Source organism: Malaya genurostris, chromosome 1 (assembly GCF_030247185.1).
Source record: "Malaya genurostris strain Urasoe2022 chromosome 1, Malgen_1.1, whole genome shotgun sequence".
Classification (NCBI taxonomy): domain Eukaryota; kingdom Metazoa; phylum Arthropoda; class Insecta; order Diptera; family Culicidae; genus Malaya; species Malaya genurostris.
The window spans coordinates 131,893,196-131,911,413 of record NC_080570.1 but is presented as its reverse complement, the minus strand read 5'-3'; the positions used below and the strand labels follow the sequence as shown (position 1 = coordinate 131,911,413).

The window sequence follows — 18,218 nt, the reverse complement described above, 5'->3', positions numbered from 1 at the left end:
CCTGAACATTTTGTTGTCCATTTTCTAAATCACGACACCATTCTCAAACCTTTCCTCCACTCAATATAGTTGGTCCATAAACAAGGCAGCTAAAGATGTCTTTTCAGACAAATATTTTGTTTGAGTTCACGGCTGGTGAGAGAAATGATTTCCGTGAACGTTGTTTACTGTACGCACAGATAGGCAAACGACTACTGGATCAAAGCAACACCCGAATTAGCTGCAGGAGTAGTGCACATATAGATATGTATAGGTTTGAACATGTGATAAATATAAACTTTCTTTCTTTTCGAATATATCTCGTTGCTGATTTGTCATCCCAATATTTCTTAAATATATAAAAAAAGAAAAGACTGCGCAAACTTTTGGTGATGGAGGGTTGTTTAAATATTCTACAAAAGTCTACGAGAAGGGTTTGGGAATCCTGAAAAACACTTTGTCCCGTGGCTTCGTATTCAAAGTACACTTAGCTATAGAAAATATTCCCATGGTTTGTCACCTTGAAAGTCAAACTCTAGAATACTTTCTCATTATACTTTTCTTTTTTATTTTCAATAAATATAACATTTATTACAACAAGAATTAAGAAGATTTTTCACACAATTTAATATAGTTTTTTTTTCATATCATCTTCACAATTTTGCGTCAAATTGGTTTATGCATAAATTTTGAAATGTTACAATTTTATCTAAACCTCAATTTTTACCACATGTTTTAAATTTCAATATCGTTCAAATAAAAATTCATTTTTTCCTTGATTTTCTTTTCTGTGTGGACATTTATAATCTCGAAAGGAAAACAGCTGATTGGAATTGAGTTTTTGCGTTAATGTTCTTAGATTGAATGTCTTTTTTTTTGTTTTAATTTCCTCTTTGTTCCACCGTTGTTGTCCGTTCTCTTCGACCGTCTCTCACTACTCTCTGTCGCTCTTTCTCTCTTTTCTTACTCTTTCGATTCGCTGTGAGCGTTTCTTTTTCTCGGTTCCCGCATCGCATCGCATTCGTATCAATTTTCTGATTGCTTAAAAGTTGTAAAAATACTTGTATCAAAAAATATCGTTTTATTATTCAAATGTAAAAAGTATGTGAGTGTGTGTGTGTTTGTGTGTGAATATGTTTGCGTGTGGGCGTTTATGTCTGTCTGCATTTTACTCGTATCTGTAGGACCGTCTTCGGTGAGAGCTGGTTGTACGGTAAATGGGGGGGTTGGGGCTGGGAACAAATAGTAATCAAAGGCGGTAGCTATTTCCAGTTCATGTGTTCACTCAATTCCTTTGTCGCTGTCATGTGCTCATTCTCACAGTATTCTAAGTTTTTGTGGTTTTACTCGTTCCATTCTTTCCTCGCTCTCTCGCTGTCTCTTTTCAGGTAACATCTCCCACGTTTCGTTTCGATTCATTGCTTTGTTTAGATTTTTTTCTGCTAGTTTTGTTCTTTTGCGGTAACTTAAATAACGTAACACTGATTTGAACTGTTGGAAACAAAAAAAAACTTTTAGTTGGAAGATTGCTGTGCAGGTTTTCCATTTTTTTCCCGGGGCAACTGTGTCTGCTTTCAAAACATGTCGGCGCATTTGGTTGTGGTATTATTTTGTTTCGTTTCTGGGAAAGTGTTATCACTTTGTTTTGTTGCTTGTTTGCTTGAATGTTATCATTTTCATGCGTTTTTGTTTTTCTTGTAAAAATAGCTTACTTTTCAATATTTCACTATTTGGTACGGTTTCCTTGTTCATCTATTTTTATTGGCAGGCATTTTTCGTTTTATTTTTATTTGTTTCTTTCTGTTTTTTTTGTTGTTGTCGCACGTCTTAGTTTGCAGTAGAAGAAACAAAGCCGTGTTTTTTTCATTTTGGTAACTGAATGTTCTATCTGTAGTATGTGTAGATGCTTTAGAATTGTTAAACATATGGGAAGTTGAGTGTTTCGGACTTGCACCTACTCCGGTCAGTAAGTGGTTCGTTATGGTTCGTTAATTGGACACTGAAAGCAGTAATTATGCGATTACCATGTGTGTTTGTGTTAAAATTTACCTAAACCTTGCTCCGCACATTCTTTTAATCACGTTAAAATGACTATAAATACTTTCTTACCATTTTTACTTAATACATATTGCATTTCTCTGCTTGGATTAGCTGCAATACCGAGTTTTTGAGTTGGAATTAAAATATATTTGTTTACAGCATTTTTTTTTATAAGAATCCATGTTTTTTTCTTGTTTCTCGGTGAAATATAAAAATGTACATATAAGTTTAATTGAATGGTAACACATTTTGGGCGGAAAATATAAAATAGTTCTGACACGATTTTTGTTTCATTTTTGTGTTTTTTTTTCTTCTCTCCCTTACGCCATATTTGATTTTTCTTATTCTCTGCTAATTTGTGATGAAACCGTCAATCGACCTTACTAGAAAAAGTAAACCACGCACTGATCTTCTTCTTCTTCTTACTCAGATTTTATGTATATATGTGTGAGTGATTTTCTTACAACTAGACGCATGCGTGAGTTAGTGAATTTAGGTGTCCTTCTGTCGCCGTTCCGTCAAAATGGCGCCTTTTAGTTCTCCGTTACAATTTCCGTTTTTAAATCAGTCTCCAGTCAGTGGCTGCCCGCTGTCTAATTAATTCTATTCCGCTTTACCCAAACATTTTGTTTTTTATCACAATCATTCGTTTTATTTGAATATTCATATCACACTCCTACTTTTCCGCTTGTCGCTTGTCCAATCCGCCTGATCCACCAACCGACGTTGTTTCTTCGATCCACATCCACTGTTCACTTTGAATTGCTATATTTTTCATTGAGTTCTCATAGTGCTATAATATATTATTGTATATCAATGTTTCATCATTAGTAAGTAAGTCACAACACCGAATAATTTTATTTTTTTTTTGCTTAGGAGAATCATAAACACCTTTCCTCCCGCAGTATTTTTCCTTCCGTGTTCGCTACGACTACACAAATAATGTTTCCAAATTGCCGTACATTCCGGCACCCATCATACACCTCTCTCTCTCTAGTGCCAGTGCACAGTTTTATCTAGTTCCGTGTTCAACGTTGCTCTAGTAATGATGTTTTCACGCCTGTTTGAAATTGATTTAACTACTAAGTCTATTGCCCCTCCATAAAATATTACAGTTTGGTTTTGCCTAACTTAGGAGTTTGGAAAAAGTTTACCACCATCCATCGATTTTGTTCGATTGATTCGAAAGTTTTAATTTAGAAACTAATCCTAACGATTACTTAGTGTTTAGAATATCTGCTGAAGTTCGAAAGTGCCAATCATGTTTTGAGTTTTTTGTTTAGTTTTTATTCGTATTAGTAGGGGGTAATCTCCGAACGTATTTTTGTGGAAAACATTCTTTCGTTTTTTTATTTGTCATTGGGAATGGGCATCTGATTTGCTCGGTTTCATGTTAGGAACAATGCAACAAAATTCAATTTGTCTGAAAAGCTACGTAACCTTTCTTATGGAAAACTATTTCTGGTGGTAATCTGTCTAATCTATCACGCACACATTTCCTTCTCAGTTAAAACTTATTTCGATCGGACTCGTTGGTTCTGAGGTAAAAAGATTGTTTAAAAATTATATTGACATAACCTAGTGTAACTTAAATAGGAAGCGTGCACCTGTATTCTGGGTGTATGTGTATGTATATCTTGGGTGCACGTTCAACCGAAATACTACTACTCTTAGCTTGTCTATTCCCTGAACAAAATATATTTTATATACTTCTTGATTTTGTTTCGCTTTTTTTTTATTTTACTCTCTATACTATTGAAAATAGTGATCTTTCATTTGCTGTCGAAGTGGTTTTTTTGCACACCTCTACGATCGCCTTTCGATCTTTCCTTCACGTTCACGAATTATTGCTTTTGAATTGTGTGTTGGGTTGTCTGCTGCTAACAGAACTTTAGGTCCGGGTAGGATTTTGAGTGATTGTCCTCCCGTCGCGCTCAACGTCTACATCGAATACAATGGCTACAGTGCTACTGTGTGACAAAAGTACAACACCATAAGATAGTTTAATGATTTTGTCATTGGCCGAAATTATGTACGAAAATCTTTGCGTCATTAAAAAAAAAAACGATCTAGCAAGCGTTTCGTAGCTTCAGTTATTATTTCTGTTGTTTTTGTTACTGTGAATAAAAATATGCCTAAATTGTCTTTTGGTGAAGAACATTATTTCTGATTTCAGTCACCATAAAATCTTTATCTATTATTTCTATAAGTGAACTAGCAGAATTAAATGGTGAATAAATAAAGTATAGTTGTACTAATTTCTCTAGCTAAAAATTAGTACTGTTTGATGAGTGAACCAATTCAATCATTGTAATCAATTTCAAAAGTAATTCAAGGGAACAAAATGTCTTTTATTCGCAATTGAGTTAGTAAAAATCGTTTAAATCATTTCGGAGAAAATTTAGGGCACATTGTTTTCAGTTTTTGCGCATACCATCCGGTAATTTCGGAACCGGAAGTAGGAACCGAGTTAAAAAAAATCTACGAGATCATATGGTCTTTGAGCAATTCCACCGTAATTTTTTTTAAATTTATTTTTGTATTTTTTTGATTTGTCTCAAATTTTACATACAAACTTTATTTATGGCTAAATAAAACAATTTGCATCATCAGTTGACCATTTTAACTCTAGCGTTACTTTTGAGAAGGGACTAAGAAAAAATCCCTTGAAAATTTTTAATCCCAGAAACGGTGAGTCTAATCGATTTGGTATCTTCTGCAATTTTTTTTGGTAATTATAAGGACTATGTAGAAACAACCTGTGCTAATCCAATTGAAATGCATTGAATGGAAGCAGGAAAGTTTGCTCGAACGAAATCTAGAAAAAATCTACCAATCAAAACACCCAATAGTTCCGGAACTCGAAGTATTACCCACAACGAATTCAGTGATTCTGTTTGAAACCGTAAGCTTTTTCTTTTGAGTATATAGGTTTGTGAAAATCGATTTGGCCATCTAGAAGAAAAGAATTTTTCAGAAAATGTTATGGGATTTGTACTTGTGTTTGGCATCGTTTATGGAAAAATAACACATGAAATATCGTACTCTAGTTCCGAAACCGAAAGTCGGATCCGGATGAAATGCTCTAGAATATTTTTGCAAATTTTAAAACCTTTCGTTTGAAAAAAGTTTGAGTTTGTTAAAATCGGTCAAACCATTGCCGAGAAAATCGAGAGCATATTTTATACTTAATTTTCACATATTACCCTATAACTCCGGAACCGGAAGTCGGATCATGATGAAATTCAATAGCAGGCTATGGGATCATAAGACATTACATATTCATCTAAGTTTGTTAAAATCGGTTCAGCCATCTCCGAGAAAAGTGAGTGCATATTACGCACACACAGATATTTGTTTGTCGAGCAGAATCAAATTTTATATGAAATTCGGTCCTTCGAGCCTTGGTTGAAAAGTCGGTTTTCACAGTGATTGCATAGCGTTTCTGTATAAGAAAGGCAAAATACGCCCATGAAAATAAAATTTATTTACCTTTCAGTTTGTAATTTCGGAACCGGAAGTCGTATCCGGACGAAATTTGGTAGGGTTATACGAAGTTGCAAGACATTTCGTTGAATCCTACGCTTGTGAAAATTCGATAAGCGGTCTCTGAAAAAATCGATTGCACGTTTTTAGTTCATGTTGCATATTTTATCCCGTAACTCCTGAACCGGAAGTCGGATCCAGCCATCTCCGAGAAAATCGAGTGCACATTTTTGTTATACACACATATGACATTCGGCCTTCCGTGTCTTGGTTAAAAAGTCGGTTTTCACAATTTTTGAAAACGATGAAATTTTTTTTTATATTTTTCAACAAAATTTTTTTGTAAGAACGCTAAATGTTCAATAAAAACGATGGTAATCAAAATATTTCTATATGCTACTGTTCTCGAGATACAGCGGTTTGAAAAAGAAAATATATGTTTTTAAGAAGCATGGTGTAGAAATGTATTATCTGGGACACCTTGTCGTTTCCGACCGACTGGATGCAGGGCATTCTTATGGAGGTCCCCAAGAAGAAATATCTGACTGCTCTGTGCCAATTAAACTCAAAGTCCTTGCATTATGTTCCTTTTGTTGAACTTTGTCTCTCTGTTTCAAGAAAGTTCGCCGCAGATTTTTAGTGTACACAATCATTGCATGGTTAGTACTACACACTTTAAACCGATTCTCGAGCTCGGTAAAGTAAAATGCCGACACAGATTGGAAACATACAATTTTGTTGATTGCTCAGTAATCAATATTATGTTTTCCGAAATTCGTTTAGTAGTTTTACTGATTTTTCGGCAAAGTGCATCTTTTTACCGAGATTTGACAAAATCTTGCAATGAACTCATCGGTGATCAGTTCATCGCAAGAAATCAGCAAATGCGTTCGCCGAAATTTCGTAATATGTGTTTGCTTTTCCCGAAATTTACATTTTAGTTTCGCATTACGCAGTTATTTTTTGATGAAATATTTCCGGTGTTTCTTAGAAAAATGGAATTAGTCCAAAAGGAAGACTAGAGAATCTATCCAGTAAGTATAATAACTACAAATTATTGTTGATTATTTCTAGAAAGCTCTTTCCAGATTCTGCTTTTACTATCGGAAAGTCATTGTAGGGTATGTCGAAGAGCTTCAACGATATGTCAATCAACATATTCGCCATTGGGCGTTTAGTCCGATTTGCATATTGTACAATTGTACGTCCTCGAAACATAAGTAATGTAATGCGTATTTTTTGTATGTTTAAATGGAAATAAAATAAAATCTTAATCCCTATTTGAATATTTAAAATTTAAAAAATACGAATTCTTTGTTAACTTTCAATTACCGATGGGTCAGTAATTCATAAATTTCACTTCGTTGCTTTTGCCGAACATTCAGTAAAGATTGTGCCGAACACACAGTAAATTTTTTACTGACAATTTTGGTAATAACTAACGTTTGTCAAATTTGAAATTCGGCATTTTTATTTTTGCCGAGATTATTACCGAGTATTCGGTGGTGCAAATCTCGGCAAATGTTTTGCCGAGACTCAGAGAAGAAAAATGGTGCTAGAAATTATCTCAATGAAAACAATATGTTATAATGAGACTGCTTGAATGGCAAACGATACACACTTAAAACAGATTCTTGAGCTCGGCATAATGGAATACCGAATTAGATCGGCAACACGACATTTTACTGATTGTTCAGTAATCCATATGCTCTTTTCCGAAATTCGTTAATGTATTATTCTGATATCTCGGTAGGGTGCGTTCTTTTGCCGAAGTTTGGAAAAATATAATGCTGAGCTTGTCAATAAACAACAAATATACCGAAATCAGCAAATCCGTTTGCCGAGATTCCGTACAGTGTGTTAGCTTTTACTGAAACTCGGTGTAACACTTGTCATTTAATGTCTCTTGTCGAATGTTCAAAACACCACGTAGCCATTGCTGGTGGAGCGGGAAAATAATATATATTGGGTAAAGGTAAGAGATTCTTATATTTCTTGAAAAGATAAGTGAAATAAAAAACTCTGCTGTTCATATATTCTTACAAAAGTCTTCTTATTTCCAGGTGGATTCATTGAGGAGCACTGGGAATAATTATCTTTAACCGTGATGTTTTCTTTTGAGGTTTGTTTTGTTTTTTTTTTGTATACTGCATTAAAATGGACATCAATAAAACACCCCCTTTCCCTAGCCTTGCTTTTGTGATAATTATTTCGTACAATAATAATGAAAAATTCTTTCTTTGTTCGATTACTGATGACTCGGCAATTCATTATTCGATCATAATCGCTTTTGCCGAGCTAACAGCAAAAATGCTGCTGACAAGTTCGGTAATAATTGACAGTTAACAAATTTGGTAGTGCCGAGATTCTCAGTAATTATTATTTTGCCGAGATGATTACCGATCTCTCGGCTGTGCAAATCTCGGCATTTTTTACCGAGATTCAGAAATAAAATTTAAGTGTGTAGGATTTATCACACTTCTAGGTGGATTAGGAAAAGATTTTTTTCTTGTATGTGCCATGAAGGATGCACATGCCGAGTAGAAAATCGCAGTGCTCAGAACAGCGATTGATAAATACTTTGGAAAATATTCAACCCAACTGAAGTGCGAAGACAAACGATCAAATTAGTTAGACTCGGAATATTTATCAACTTGCAGAAATTTCTCGACCTTTCACAATTGCTCGATTAATCGGTTATCTCAAGTGGTATTCACTCAATTCTATAACAGTATTAGTGACTTGTTTCGAGAACCTCGATTTAATGTGTTAGTGATGCTAAAGCTAGGAACGCATGCTTTGATCGTTTTTTTTCCCTAAAAGACGCTATATGAACCGAATCAATTGCTGTTGCCAGGTTGCTTTTGTATGAAATAATTGAGAAAAAAATCGATCGTTCTGAATATCTATTTACAACCAAACAATGAATTTCGTATTGTGCGTGTTTCGAAACTAGTAGTTGTTTTTTTTGGAGGATTACAATAAGTGTCTCGAGTAGTGATTTTGTTTTGCTTTGCTTTTAGAACACACATTTAAAACTTTTGCAATAGTGTTACACACATTCACGACACAGTTTGTTAATCTTTATTTGAATTTGCTTTACGTGTGTTTGAAATGTTTTCTTTACACTGTATTTGATCTGGAATATCTTCGCTAGCGTCTTTTTTGTTTGTTTTCCGAAACAACACCAAATATAATTGTTATCATTTTTGTTTTTTTTTTGCTTAAATTTTGCTTGCACGAATGATTTAATCTAATTTAGTAGAATGTACTTTTTTGTTTTCACCACATCGAGAGCTTTTGTATTATTTTGTGTTTTGCTTTGTTTGCACAAATTAGGTGAGAAGAGAAGTGAAAATGTTTTACACCATTTGAGTAAGTTGTTGCTTGTTTGTTTTTTTTTCTTGTAGACATTCATATGTAAGTAACAAACTGACGTATTGTATCGTTGGTTGTGTACATGCAAGTGTAGTTGTGAGCGAGTGTGGGTGTGTATGTGTTCGTGTGTGGTTCTAGGTGTATTGTGTGGGTGTAGCAATATGCGCGTGTTATTTCTGTGTATCAGTGTATAGTTTACCAGTATTTTTCTCTACACACTCTATCTCTTGTTAATTACTGAGGTACATTTAATTTGGCACAGTGAAATTGTTTCTTCATTAAAATGTTGTATTTTGTATGCTAGGAAGGAAAACGTCTATAAAATTGTTTCTGCATGGTAGGTTGTTTACCAGTTTTCTTCTGTTGGTTTTTTTTCTCTCTCTCTTTTCCTCTAAAGTAACATCTTTCAGACGAAACAATAATCTATTTCTTACACTTTCACTTCGTTGTATTTAGTTTTGTCGGCTTTTACTATTGTTGTTGGCGAACATGGATTCAGAAAATTGAAAACCTTTCAGCACTACCCTGGCAGCGCTCTTCTATTTGATTTTTGTATGAATTCGTCTATAAATATAGAGTAAAAAATTAACTAAAACCTGAATCATTTACAGCTGTAAAAGTCTATTGTAAAACGCTATTGCATCTGTCTTTGTTGTATAAGTATAAATAGTTTAAATCTGGTGAATATATAGAAAACAATCACATTTAGTTTTTCGCTACTATACCTTTGCTTAAATATTTTTTGTGTATATTCTTTAGTTTCATGCTTTCGGACAAACTATTCTTACTGAACGTCTGATGAAACGCGATCTAGATAAACTTAATTGTGTGTGTGAGTGTGAACTATCCATTAAAGTAAATCAACATACTGTTCAAAGAAATACAGTTCAACAAAGTGATAATCCTACATTAAACTTAAACAATCGCGATGATATATCGGCGTCAGGACAGTAATAGTAAAAAATAAACAGATATTTCAGTTGCATAGTTTATCTGCATTCTGCAAAGTTGTGTATCATTTTGATCTAAATATTCGCAATAGTTAATGACATAAAATCACAGACTTTTAATTGCGGATTCTCTGTTTATTTTTTTTTTGCGTGATGAACGAAAATTTCACATACCAGCGGTCACAATGTGTATGTGTGTGCGCGCGCCATTCCTACGTAGCACTGGTGTTGCACACGTGCATGTGTTAGTGAGTGAGCATGAAACCAAAATTTGCTTTCGTTTCAGTTCATGAATGTGAGTGTGAGTAAGTTTTCTTTCATATTCATAGAGATGCTTTTGTTTATCGCTGTGGTTTTCGTTACATAATTCTTTAGTTTTTACTGAGGTAAAGTTGTTTCTCTGCTTTCTTCGTCATATGCTGCTGCATTCTACTTTGTTTTCAGTTTTCACTTTGCTTCGTTGAGTCTCATTTAGATGTTTGGTTTTTTTTTCTTGCTTTGTTTTCACTAAAATTATTGTAATCCCGTTTTTTAAGGTAGTGAAATAAGACATTGATAAAAATCTACTTTTTTTTGTTGTTTATTAGTTTTGAGTGCAGTCATTACGGTGAATTATTGCTTTGTTTGCTTTCACTTTGTAGTAGGCTATGTTTGTGTATGTGTGTATGTGTTGCTAGCTTGTGTCCGAGGAGTGTTGCCAAGTTCAATTGCCGTTTGTAAACACCGCTCACTTCCGACAGAGGACTATCCGTCTCCTCCGTCGGCCCTCCTCTCAGCGCGGAGATGCATTGTGGACGTGAGTGGTAAGATGTTTGGACAGATAATCGGCACGAGCGAAGCATTTTCCGCATGCTTCACAGTGGTAGGGTCTCTCTCCGGTATGAATGCGAAGATGCCGGGTCAAGTCGGATTTTCCACCGAAAGCTCGTCCGCAGAATAAACAAACGAACGGACGCTCACCGGTGTGCTTGCGAACGTGCAGTTTAAGATTTTCCTTGGATCGTACGCATTTTCCACAGAACGGACAGGCGAAGCGTCGGTCGCGTTGTTTCTCTGCCGCATCCACACGGAGAAAATTCAAAATCGAAGCTTCCTGTGGATTCAGGCCCAGCAGATGATGGTGTGGAATCGACTCCGCATTAATCAGGTTGTTCAGAGTCTGACTAATGGAAGACGACGTAGACGGAATGCTGCTGCTACTGCTACTAGACTCGGCTTCCATACGATGGGCGGATTGATACCTTTTGAAATCGAACTCGGAACCAGGACGCTCCATCATCGAGCTACTGATCTTCGCTTGTCCCTCGTCCACGCTGAACTCCCTTTGCGCATCCCCTCCGGTTGACACATTCATCGAATCAATCGTGTCATCCTGTTCGTCATTGTCACTCATGTTCTCATCATCGCGGATCAAACCTCGCAGGTCAACGCTATCACTTTCGTTGGTACTCGAAACCTGTTCGCTTTCCCCACCCTTGTCCTTTTTGCCGTGTAATCTTTCCAGTGCGTGATTCAACCGGTGCTTTTTGAATGACTTCAAGTACCTAAACTGCATACCACAAACATCACACGTAAACAGCTTATCCGCAGGCACTCGGCTTCGGCTACTGGCCTCCCGGTGCTTCGCCAGTACCGTTCTGTATCGACAGCACGTGTAGCGGCTTTTCTGTCCGCACAACCCGCAAAGATACGGCTTATCATCGTGAATCGTTAGGTGAGGATGCTGCAAGGCCGAATGCTGCTCCAGTAACCACACCGAGGGAAAATTAGCCATGCAAATGTGACACTTCGTACTTCCACTGCTACTGCCGGGATGTGAATCAACATCGACGGCTGTAACGGCCGATGCTTTGAGTAGGGAAGAATACAGTGAAAGATCTGCTGGACAACACTGCTGTTCATCTGCGCTTGTGGCTGCTGCCGGTGGTTTCCGCAACAACAACTCCATGCCGTTGTGAAACCCATCCTTGGTTAGTCCATCGCGAACCCGAATCAATTCGGCTTTGGGCGGCGGTGAAGTAATGGTTGAGGCGGTACTGGTGGTGGACGAGTTATCCGATTTGCGAGAAGTACTTGGCTGTTCGTCATCCAGCAGACTACTGGCTCTAGGTGATGTGACTGTGTGTGAACCCATCGAAGTTTCTCGATCCGGCCCTGGTGTTGATGCTCCGAACAGTAAATTGCGGTACCTGTTTGGATGAATAAAAAAGGTTAGATGAAATTATTTGTCATACGTTAATATTCATGATTCATCATAATATCTGTAGTGAAAATACATCCTTTTGACAATTAAAAATATTCTATGATAGATGAATCGTTTGCGTACATTAATATCAATGTTATCATTTGTCAAACGACGCTTACAGTACTTCAAGGATGTAGATATTTTTTATACTCAGGCAGTGATGGTCCAGCACACGAGTCAGTTCTTATACAGCCCGTGTGCTGTGCTTTTTCAAAAACACGCACACGAAGTCTGAAGCACACGCTCGTGTGCCGTGTTGCAACTAAGTCGAGAGTCGTGTGCATCGTAGAGCCAGCTCGCGATTCAACTGGTCTGCTGGCTCAACTGCAGGCTTATCTGCAAGCTCATGAGCTGGAATGGGGGACTAGCTCGTGTGCTGACTCATGTGCTGGCTCATGTGCTGACCAGAGTTGCCATTTTAAAATCTGTGTTTCAACTTGAAAAATCTGTGTACCATCTGTATTGCATATTTTCGATCATAATCTGTGAAAATCTGCGAAAAACATTTTGAAATTCTGCCTTTTTCATGCAATATTCATAAAAATCTGTAAAAATCTGTTAATTTTGATAAAATCTGTGTTCAGAATCTGTGTGGCAAAATAGTCAAAAAAAATCTGTGGTTTTACAGAAAAATCTGTGAATATGGTAACTCTGGTGCTGACCTGAGTGTCTTCAACTGCTCTCTTGCAAAATTTATTACCTAAGCACTTCTTTATAGGGTAAGGGCTCCCTATTTCATCTCATTTGTAAGGACGTCGCCTCAAAACCCCGATTTAGCCACTAAAGTTACTATAACTGTTTCATATTACTGCTTCATTCGCCTTGCTCAAAGTTGAGAATTGATTCACAATTCTTGAAAATTTAACTAATATTCATAAAACAGCTAAAAACACTTATGATGTGTTCACTACTCTGCTCCTAATTTCATCTCAATGGATTTTTATCCATCCTATCGTTGGTCCTTTATTCATCCTATAAATTAGCAATGGCAACAGCAATCAAAACAAAATATTCCACTATTACACTCCCAGGTTCAAAATGTCAGAATTCTTCTTGAAAACGACCTAATGCTAACTTCTTGAAAAACGGCCTAATGCCAACTGAGACAACACACGATATTTTTAGAACCAGTTTGAAATCATTTTAACGTTAAAAAATGTATCGTTCGTTTCCGTTACCTTTCGCTTTGAATTTAAAATTTTACTGTAAAATTAATTTGGTGAACTTTAAATAAAACCAAAAAGAGGAATTGTTACTATTTAGGCATTAGCCCTTCTTAAAAAAAATGCAGAGCCAGAGATGCCATTTATACAGATTTATCTGTATTGTATAGATTTTTACGTTCGCATACTGATTTAAATCAAAGTTCAGATTTTATACAGATTTCCTAAATTTAATACAGATTTGTACAGGTTCATAGAAAGTGAGAAGTAAAAATTAGATTTTTCTCTCTAAGTATCTATTAGTATTTGATTTCAGTGATTCTTTCAAAGTTTATTATTCAACGGACAAATCACATGTTAAAGTGGAAATAAAGAACTATCTTTTAACATCATTTTATTAGTGAAAACAGATAGAACAGATATAGACTTTTTATGCAAAGTAATACATATTTTCTATGAAAACATCTGGTATCTCTGTGCACAGCCGATGAAACACACACATTTAACAGCGTTATGTTGACGTATAGCGGAATGAAATCAGTGCTACTAGATTTGCCTCAATGGTTATTTCTATAGTGTTTAACACGCTCTTCCTGGTAATATTCGAAGTCGAAACAGTTTTATTGAAATATAAATATAAACCATATTATTAAACTAATGTCACGGATACCAAAAACATACTTTTTGATGATAAATTGAAGAAGAAAAACAATTTTTGTTTTGTAAATTTATGAGATAAATTGGCAACTTTGCGAAACCAAATGACATGAAAACAAAGCGCAATCAAGTGAACTAAGTGAAAAATTTTCATCTCATATGTTTGAAGACTTTTATTGCTTGTCTGGTAATTTTTGAAGATTTTAATCGTTAATTAAATAAGTGGCAAGTGAACATTACTAATTATGAAGTCATCCACCATTCAATGGTAGTGTAATTGTGCGAAATAGTGATCATGTTTTGAGACGAATCGATTAATAGATAATCAGAAACATGACGAACTGTAAATCTTGAGACGAAAATGTGTCCTAAATTGAAAAGTGAGTTTATTTTAAATGAAAAAAAAAAAACGATCACCGAAGAATTTAAAACCATTTCTTTCAATGGAAAAGTGTGACAATAGCTTTTATAATCATTTTAAAACATTTCACAGTTAGGTCCAGGTAGGTTGTAAATTATTATTCATGTTCAATGAGGTGAAAGGATGAGATCGAAATAGGAGCTCAGATGAAATAGGAAGCCGTTACCCTACTTTATGTTTCGTGTTCGACTCGTCAGTACATGTAGAAAGACGGGTGGGTAATGCCAGAGACATAACCGAATGACTTGAATACAAATAAAACTGACAGGCTTTTTCACACTTCCAAACATCGATAATCGTACGTACTAGTAGAATGATTGGTTAAATTTTGCTAACTTTCAATGCTTCACTTGCAGCATTCGAACGGTATAAGGCGAAACACACGAGAGCTAAAAATTACAGTATTGTGTAGGAGACAAGACCGATTATGATGACATTAAAAATGCTATGTTCCAATTAGTTTTTTTTTTAAATTTAAAAAATCTGCAACAAATCGTTTATGGCCATCTAAGATTTTTAAATTTCTGTTAAGGGGTTACACCACTGTAGAAAAAAAAAAGAGAAGGAATTTTTTGGGGAATTATTTTGGGATAAAAAAAATGGAGTAATCCGAATTTTGTATAAATCACTTTTAATCTGTATATTCAAGTACAAAAAAATGATCAGTTTTATAAATTGAAAAACAAATTGGCGGCTTAGTGGCATATCCGCGATAGTGCTGCATTTTGACGGCCGGAAGCATAAGTCAAGTAAATCTTGACCAATCGATTCAAAATTTTTTTTATGAACAATTTTGTGATGAAAAAATTTGGTTTTATTTTCGAAGGGCTACCATTTTACAGAAAATCAATTAATTAAAAAACCCCTACGTACCTCTGTGGAGATAATTATCGAGAATATTCTGTGAAATTTTTTATTCGATTAGTCAAGATTTACTTGACTTATGTTTCCGGCCGTCAAAATGCAGCACTTTCGCGGAAATGCCGCCAAGCCGCCATTTGGTTTTCAATTTCTAAAACTGATCATTTTTTTGTACTTAAATAGTCCTTCTCTTTTTTTTCTACAGTGGTATTGGTATGACAATAAGTCCAACAACTTACTTGTCAAACCCATCTTGAAAATACAAATAGCGATTTTAAAGAATATTCACAACCCGAAAACCGCCAACATTGATTTTAAAAATTATATACTATAAAATATTGATATTTACTCACTAAGCGTTGACAAAAAGTATCTAAAAATCCATAAAAAATCATGAATATATCAAATTGACCGTCTTAAACAACATGCACAAACGTGTCTCTCGTATATTAGTCAATGAAAGATACATAGTTAGTGCCTGTTTCACTGGCGAACAAAACGTGTCCTAAGCCTACTGCACTCAATTACTGAAAATTTCCCGCTTTTTTATGCGTCGGTTTTACACGATACACTTTGTGCAATGATTCGTTCAATTCGTGCGGTTGAAATTTTACTCTCCTTATATTGGCAATGAATTTCACCTTAATGCTCGTTCATATCAAACATTTTAGAAAACTTTATTTTTGAGTTATTTATTATACTGCTGAAAATCTGATCACAAATATTTCCGATGGTATGGAGAAATATTTCTGTTGCAGTCTTAAATACAATAAGGTAAAAGGAGCCCCACATTAAATTCACGTCAAAACTGTTCATTGAATAGGAACGGGGAAAATTGTTCGGGCGTAAACTAGCGTAAGCTAAAAATCGGAATAGTTTCGAGCCAAAATTAGAAGATTTTTTATTCAGTTTTTGCTGCATCAATCGAAATGAGATTTCGATTTCGATTTCCGGTACTTCCGGAACTGCTTTCCGGGGACCAGTATAGCCGAAATCAATTCGCACGTCCTGCAATTTATATGACCTATGCGTTGGAACAGTTTTGAGTCCAATCTAGAAAATTTGTATTGATTTCAAGCGCTGCAAAGTTAGACCGGCAACAAGCGAAATTAAATTCTTGCTAAAAGAACAAATGCTTCTAAACGTAAAAGACAGAACATAACTTTCGAGAAAATATGTCGCAGTTCGAAAAAATTCTTTCCACCGAAAGGGAAGCATGGCGGATTTTTTTCCCCGGTACCCGGAGTGGTAAGTATGCGACTACATAAGGTGATTCCATCTTACATCGTTTGTGGTCATGGCAGAAGATATCCTTGTGAAACGCTGGTTACCTATGAGCATCAGTGGATTACATGTAAACTGCTCACTATGGTCAACCCTGCACTGACACTGCGAAAATGACATCTTTAACCAAAGACAAGGTCAATGACATTTCCAATTAGAAATGTTTCACGTTTCGGTTTGTTTCTTTCTATCGATACAAGTTTCCTGGTTTTATTGCGTATGTCATGTTGAGTTTCTGCAAATTTTGTGCTCATTTGAAATAAATATTGAACAACATTTATTTCAAATTGTTAGTTTTGAATTTCCTATCAACTTCAAACTCCTTTAAATAGAGAAAACTGTACCCACTGCCCTTAAAACTTATGAGGCGGCAGAAACCACGCATCGAATGCTTGTTGTAGTGATTATGGTGATTATGCTCTATCAGAAGTTACATGCAAACGATGGTTTGAACGGCTCAGAGATAATGATGTGAGAAAGGAAGAACGCGGAAGATCGTCGAAAAAGTTTGAAGACGCCAAATTTGAAGCAATATTGTATGAAGATGATACTTCTAGTCGAAAGCGAATGACAGTAATGTGAAATTTTGCTCAACAAACCATTATCTAACCGTTTATCAGCTATGGGAAAGTCCAAAAATGTGGACACTGGGTGCCACATGAATTGAATGAATGACATGGATGGATGGAAAACTGAACAAACACTTGTGAAATTATGCTTCAAAAACACGAAAGAAAATTCAGTTTGCATCGAATTGTTACTAGCGATAGAAAACGGATTTATTTCAAGAATCCTGAATGGAAAAAATCATGCAGCAGCACCAATATACTTTGAATGTTTTTTTTTTAAGTTTTCTTCTTGTAATATTAGTGTTTCATTTTAACAAAAAAAGAACTCTATTAGTTTTTCATGTATAATATTTATATAAATAATATGTTTATAAAAATAAGAAGTTTTATACCTGCTGTAGGTAGAGATTTATTGTTTTTCTTTGCCACTTGTGAATCTACTAACTGGGAATTCATGGCATCGGTTCAAGATATCGATTATTATCATTTGTTAAAAACAGATGGCACGAGTTTGAAATTACCTTAAGATAATCACAATTAAAAATCCGGACTAAAGTCTTTGCTATTAACACATTTTTTTTGGACAATTTATGTTTATTATTATAAATCCATGTAGCTTTGAGTTGTCTATGAGAATTGATCGCTGAATGCTGCAAATTGCAGCATATAACCTCTCATCAACTCCCAATAGAATAGAAAAATCTGTAGATTATGAAATAAAAATAGAATAGAAAAGAAAATAAAAAACATAATTCAAGTCTTTCTGGATTATTTCAGAAGTACGATTGTAGTTCAACAAAACGGAAGTAAATCATCAGTTATCATTTTTCATTTGTCCTTATTTCAAATCAATTCCAATCACGATATGAAGACTATTGACGAATTCGGCCAAATGACCCTTTCAGCGAAATGGCGTTCGGTGAAATTACACTCGGCGAAATGATCCTTTTGGTAGAATTACATTCGGTGTAATTCCCCTTTCGACGAAGTGGTTTTCGGTGAAATGGCTTTCGGCGAAATGGTTTTCGGCGAAATGACCTTGACCCGTTTCTGGTTCCCGGAAGCACCACAGTAGGAATAAAAAATCTACAAAAAAGCGATTCTATCGATTTCTATAGTAAATTAAAATGTTAATAAGAAAGCATTCATTACTTAATTGGGTTAATTGAAACAGGTTTTTGACGT

The 18,218-nt window shown here is 35.3% G+C and overlaps 1 protein-coding gene across 18 annotated transcripts in view; it reads right to left on the bottom strand.

The window, feature by feature from the left end:
* Window positions 1-601: 601 nt before the first annotated feature.
* The window catches only part of LOC131425800 (protein tramtrack, beta isoform), a 522,944-nt gene continuing 505,327 nt past the window's right edge, over window positions 602-18,218 (bottom strand). For all 18 annotated transcript variants that reach the window (XM_058587977.1, XM_058587980.1, XM_058587979.1 and 15 more), the window contains one exon: window positions 602-12,022. In XM_058587977.1, the coding sequence (XP_058443960.1) occupies window positions 10,606-12,022 (1,417 nt within the window). In that variant the 3' untranslated portion in view covers window positions 602-10,605. The remainder of the gene's footprint in view (window positions 12,023-18,218) is intronic.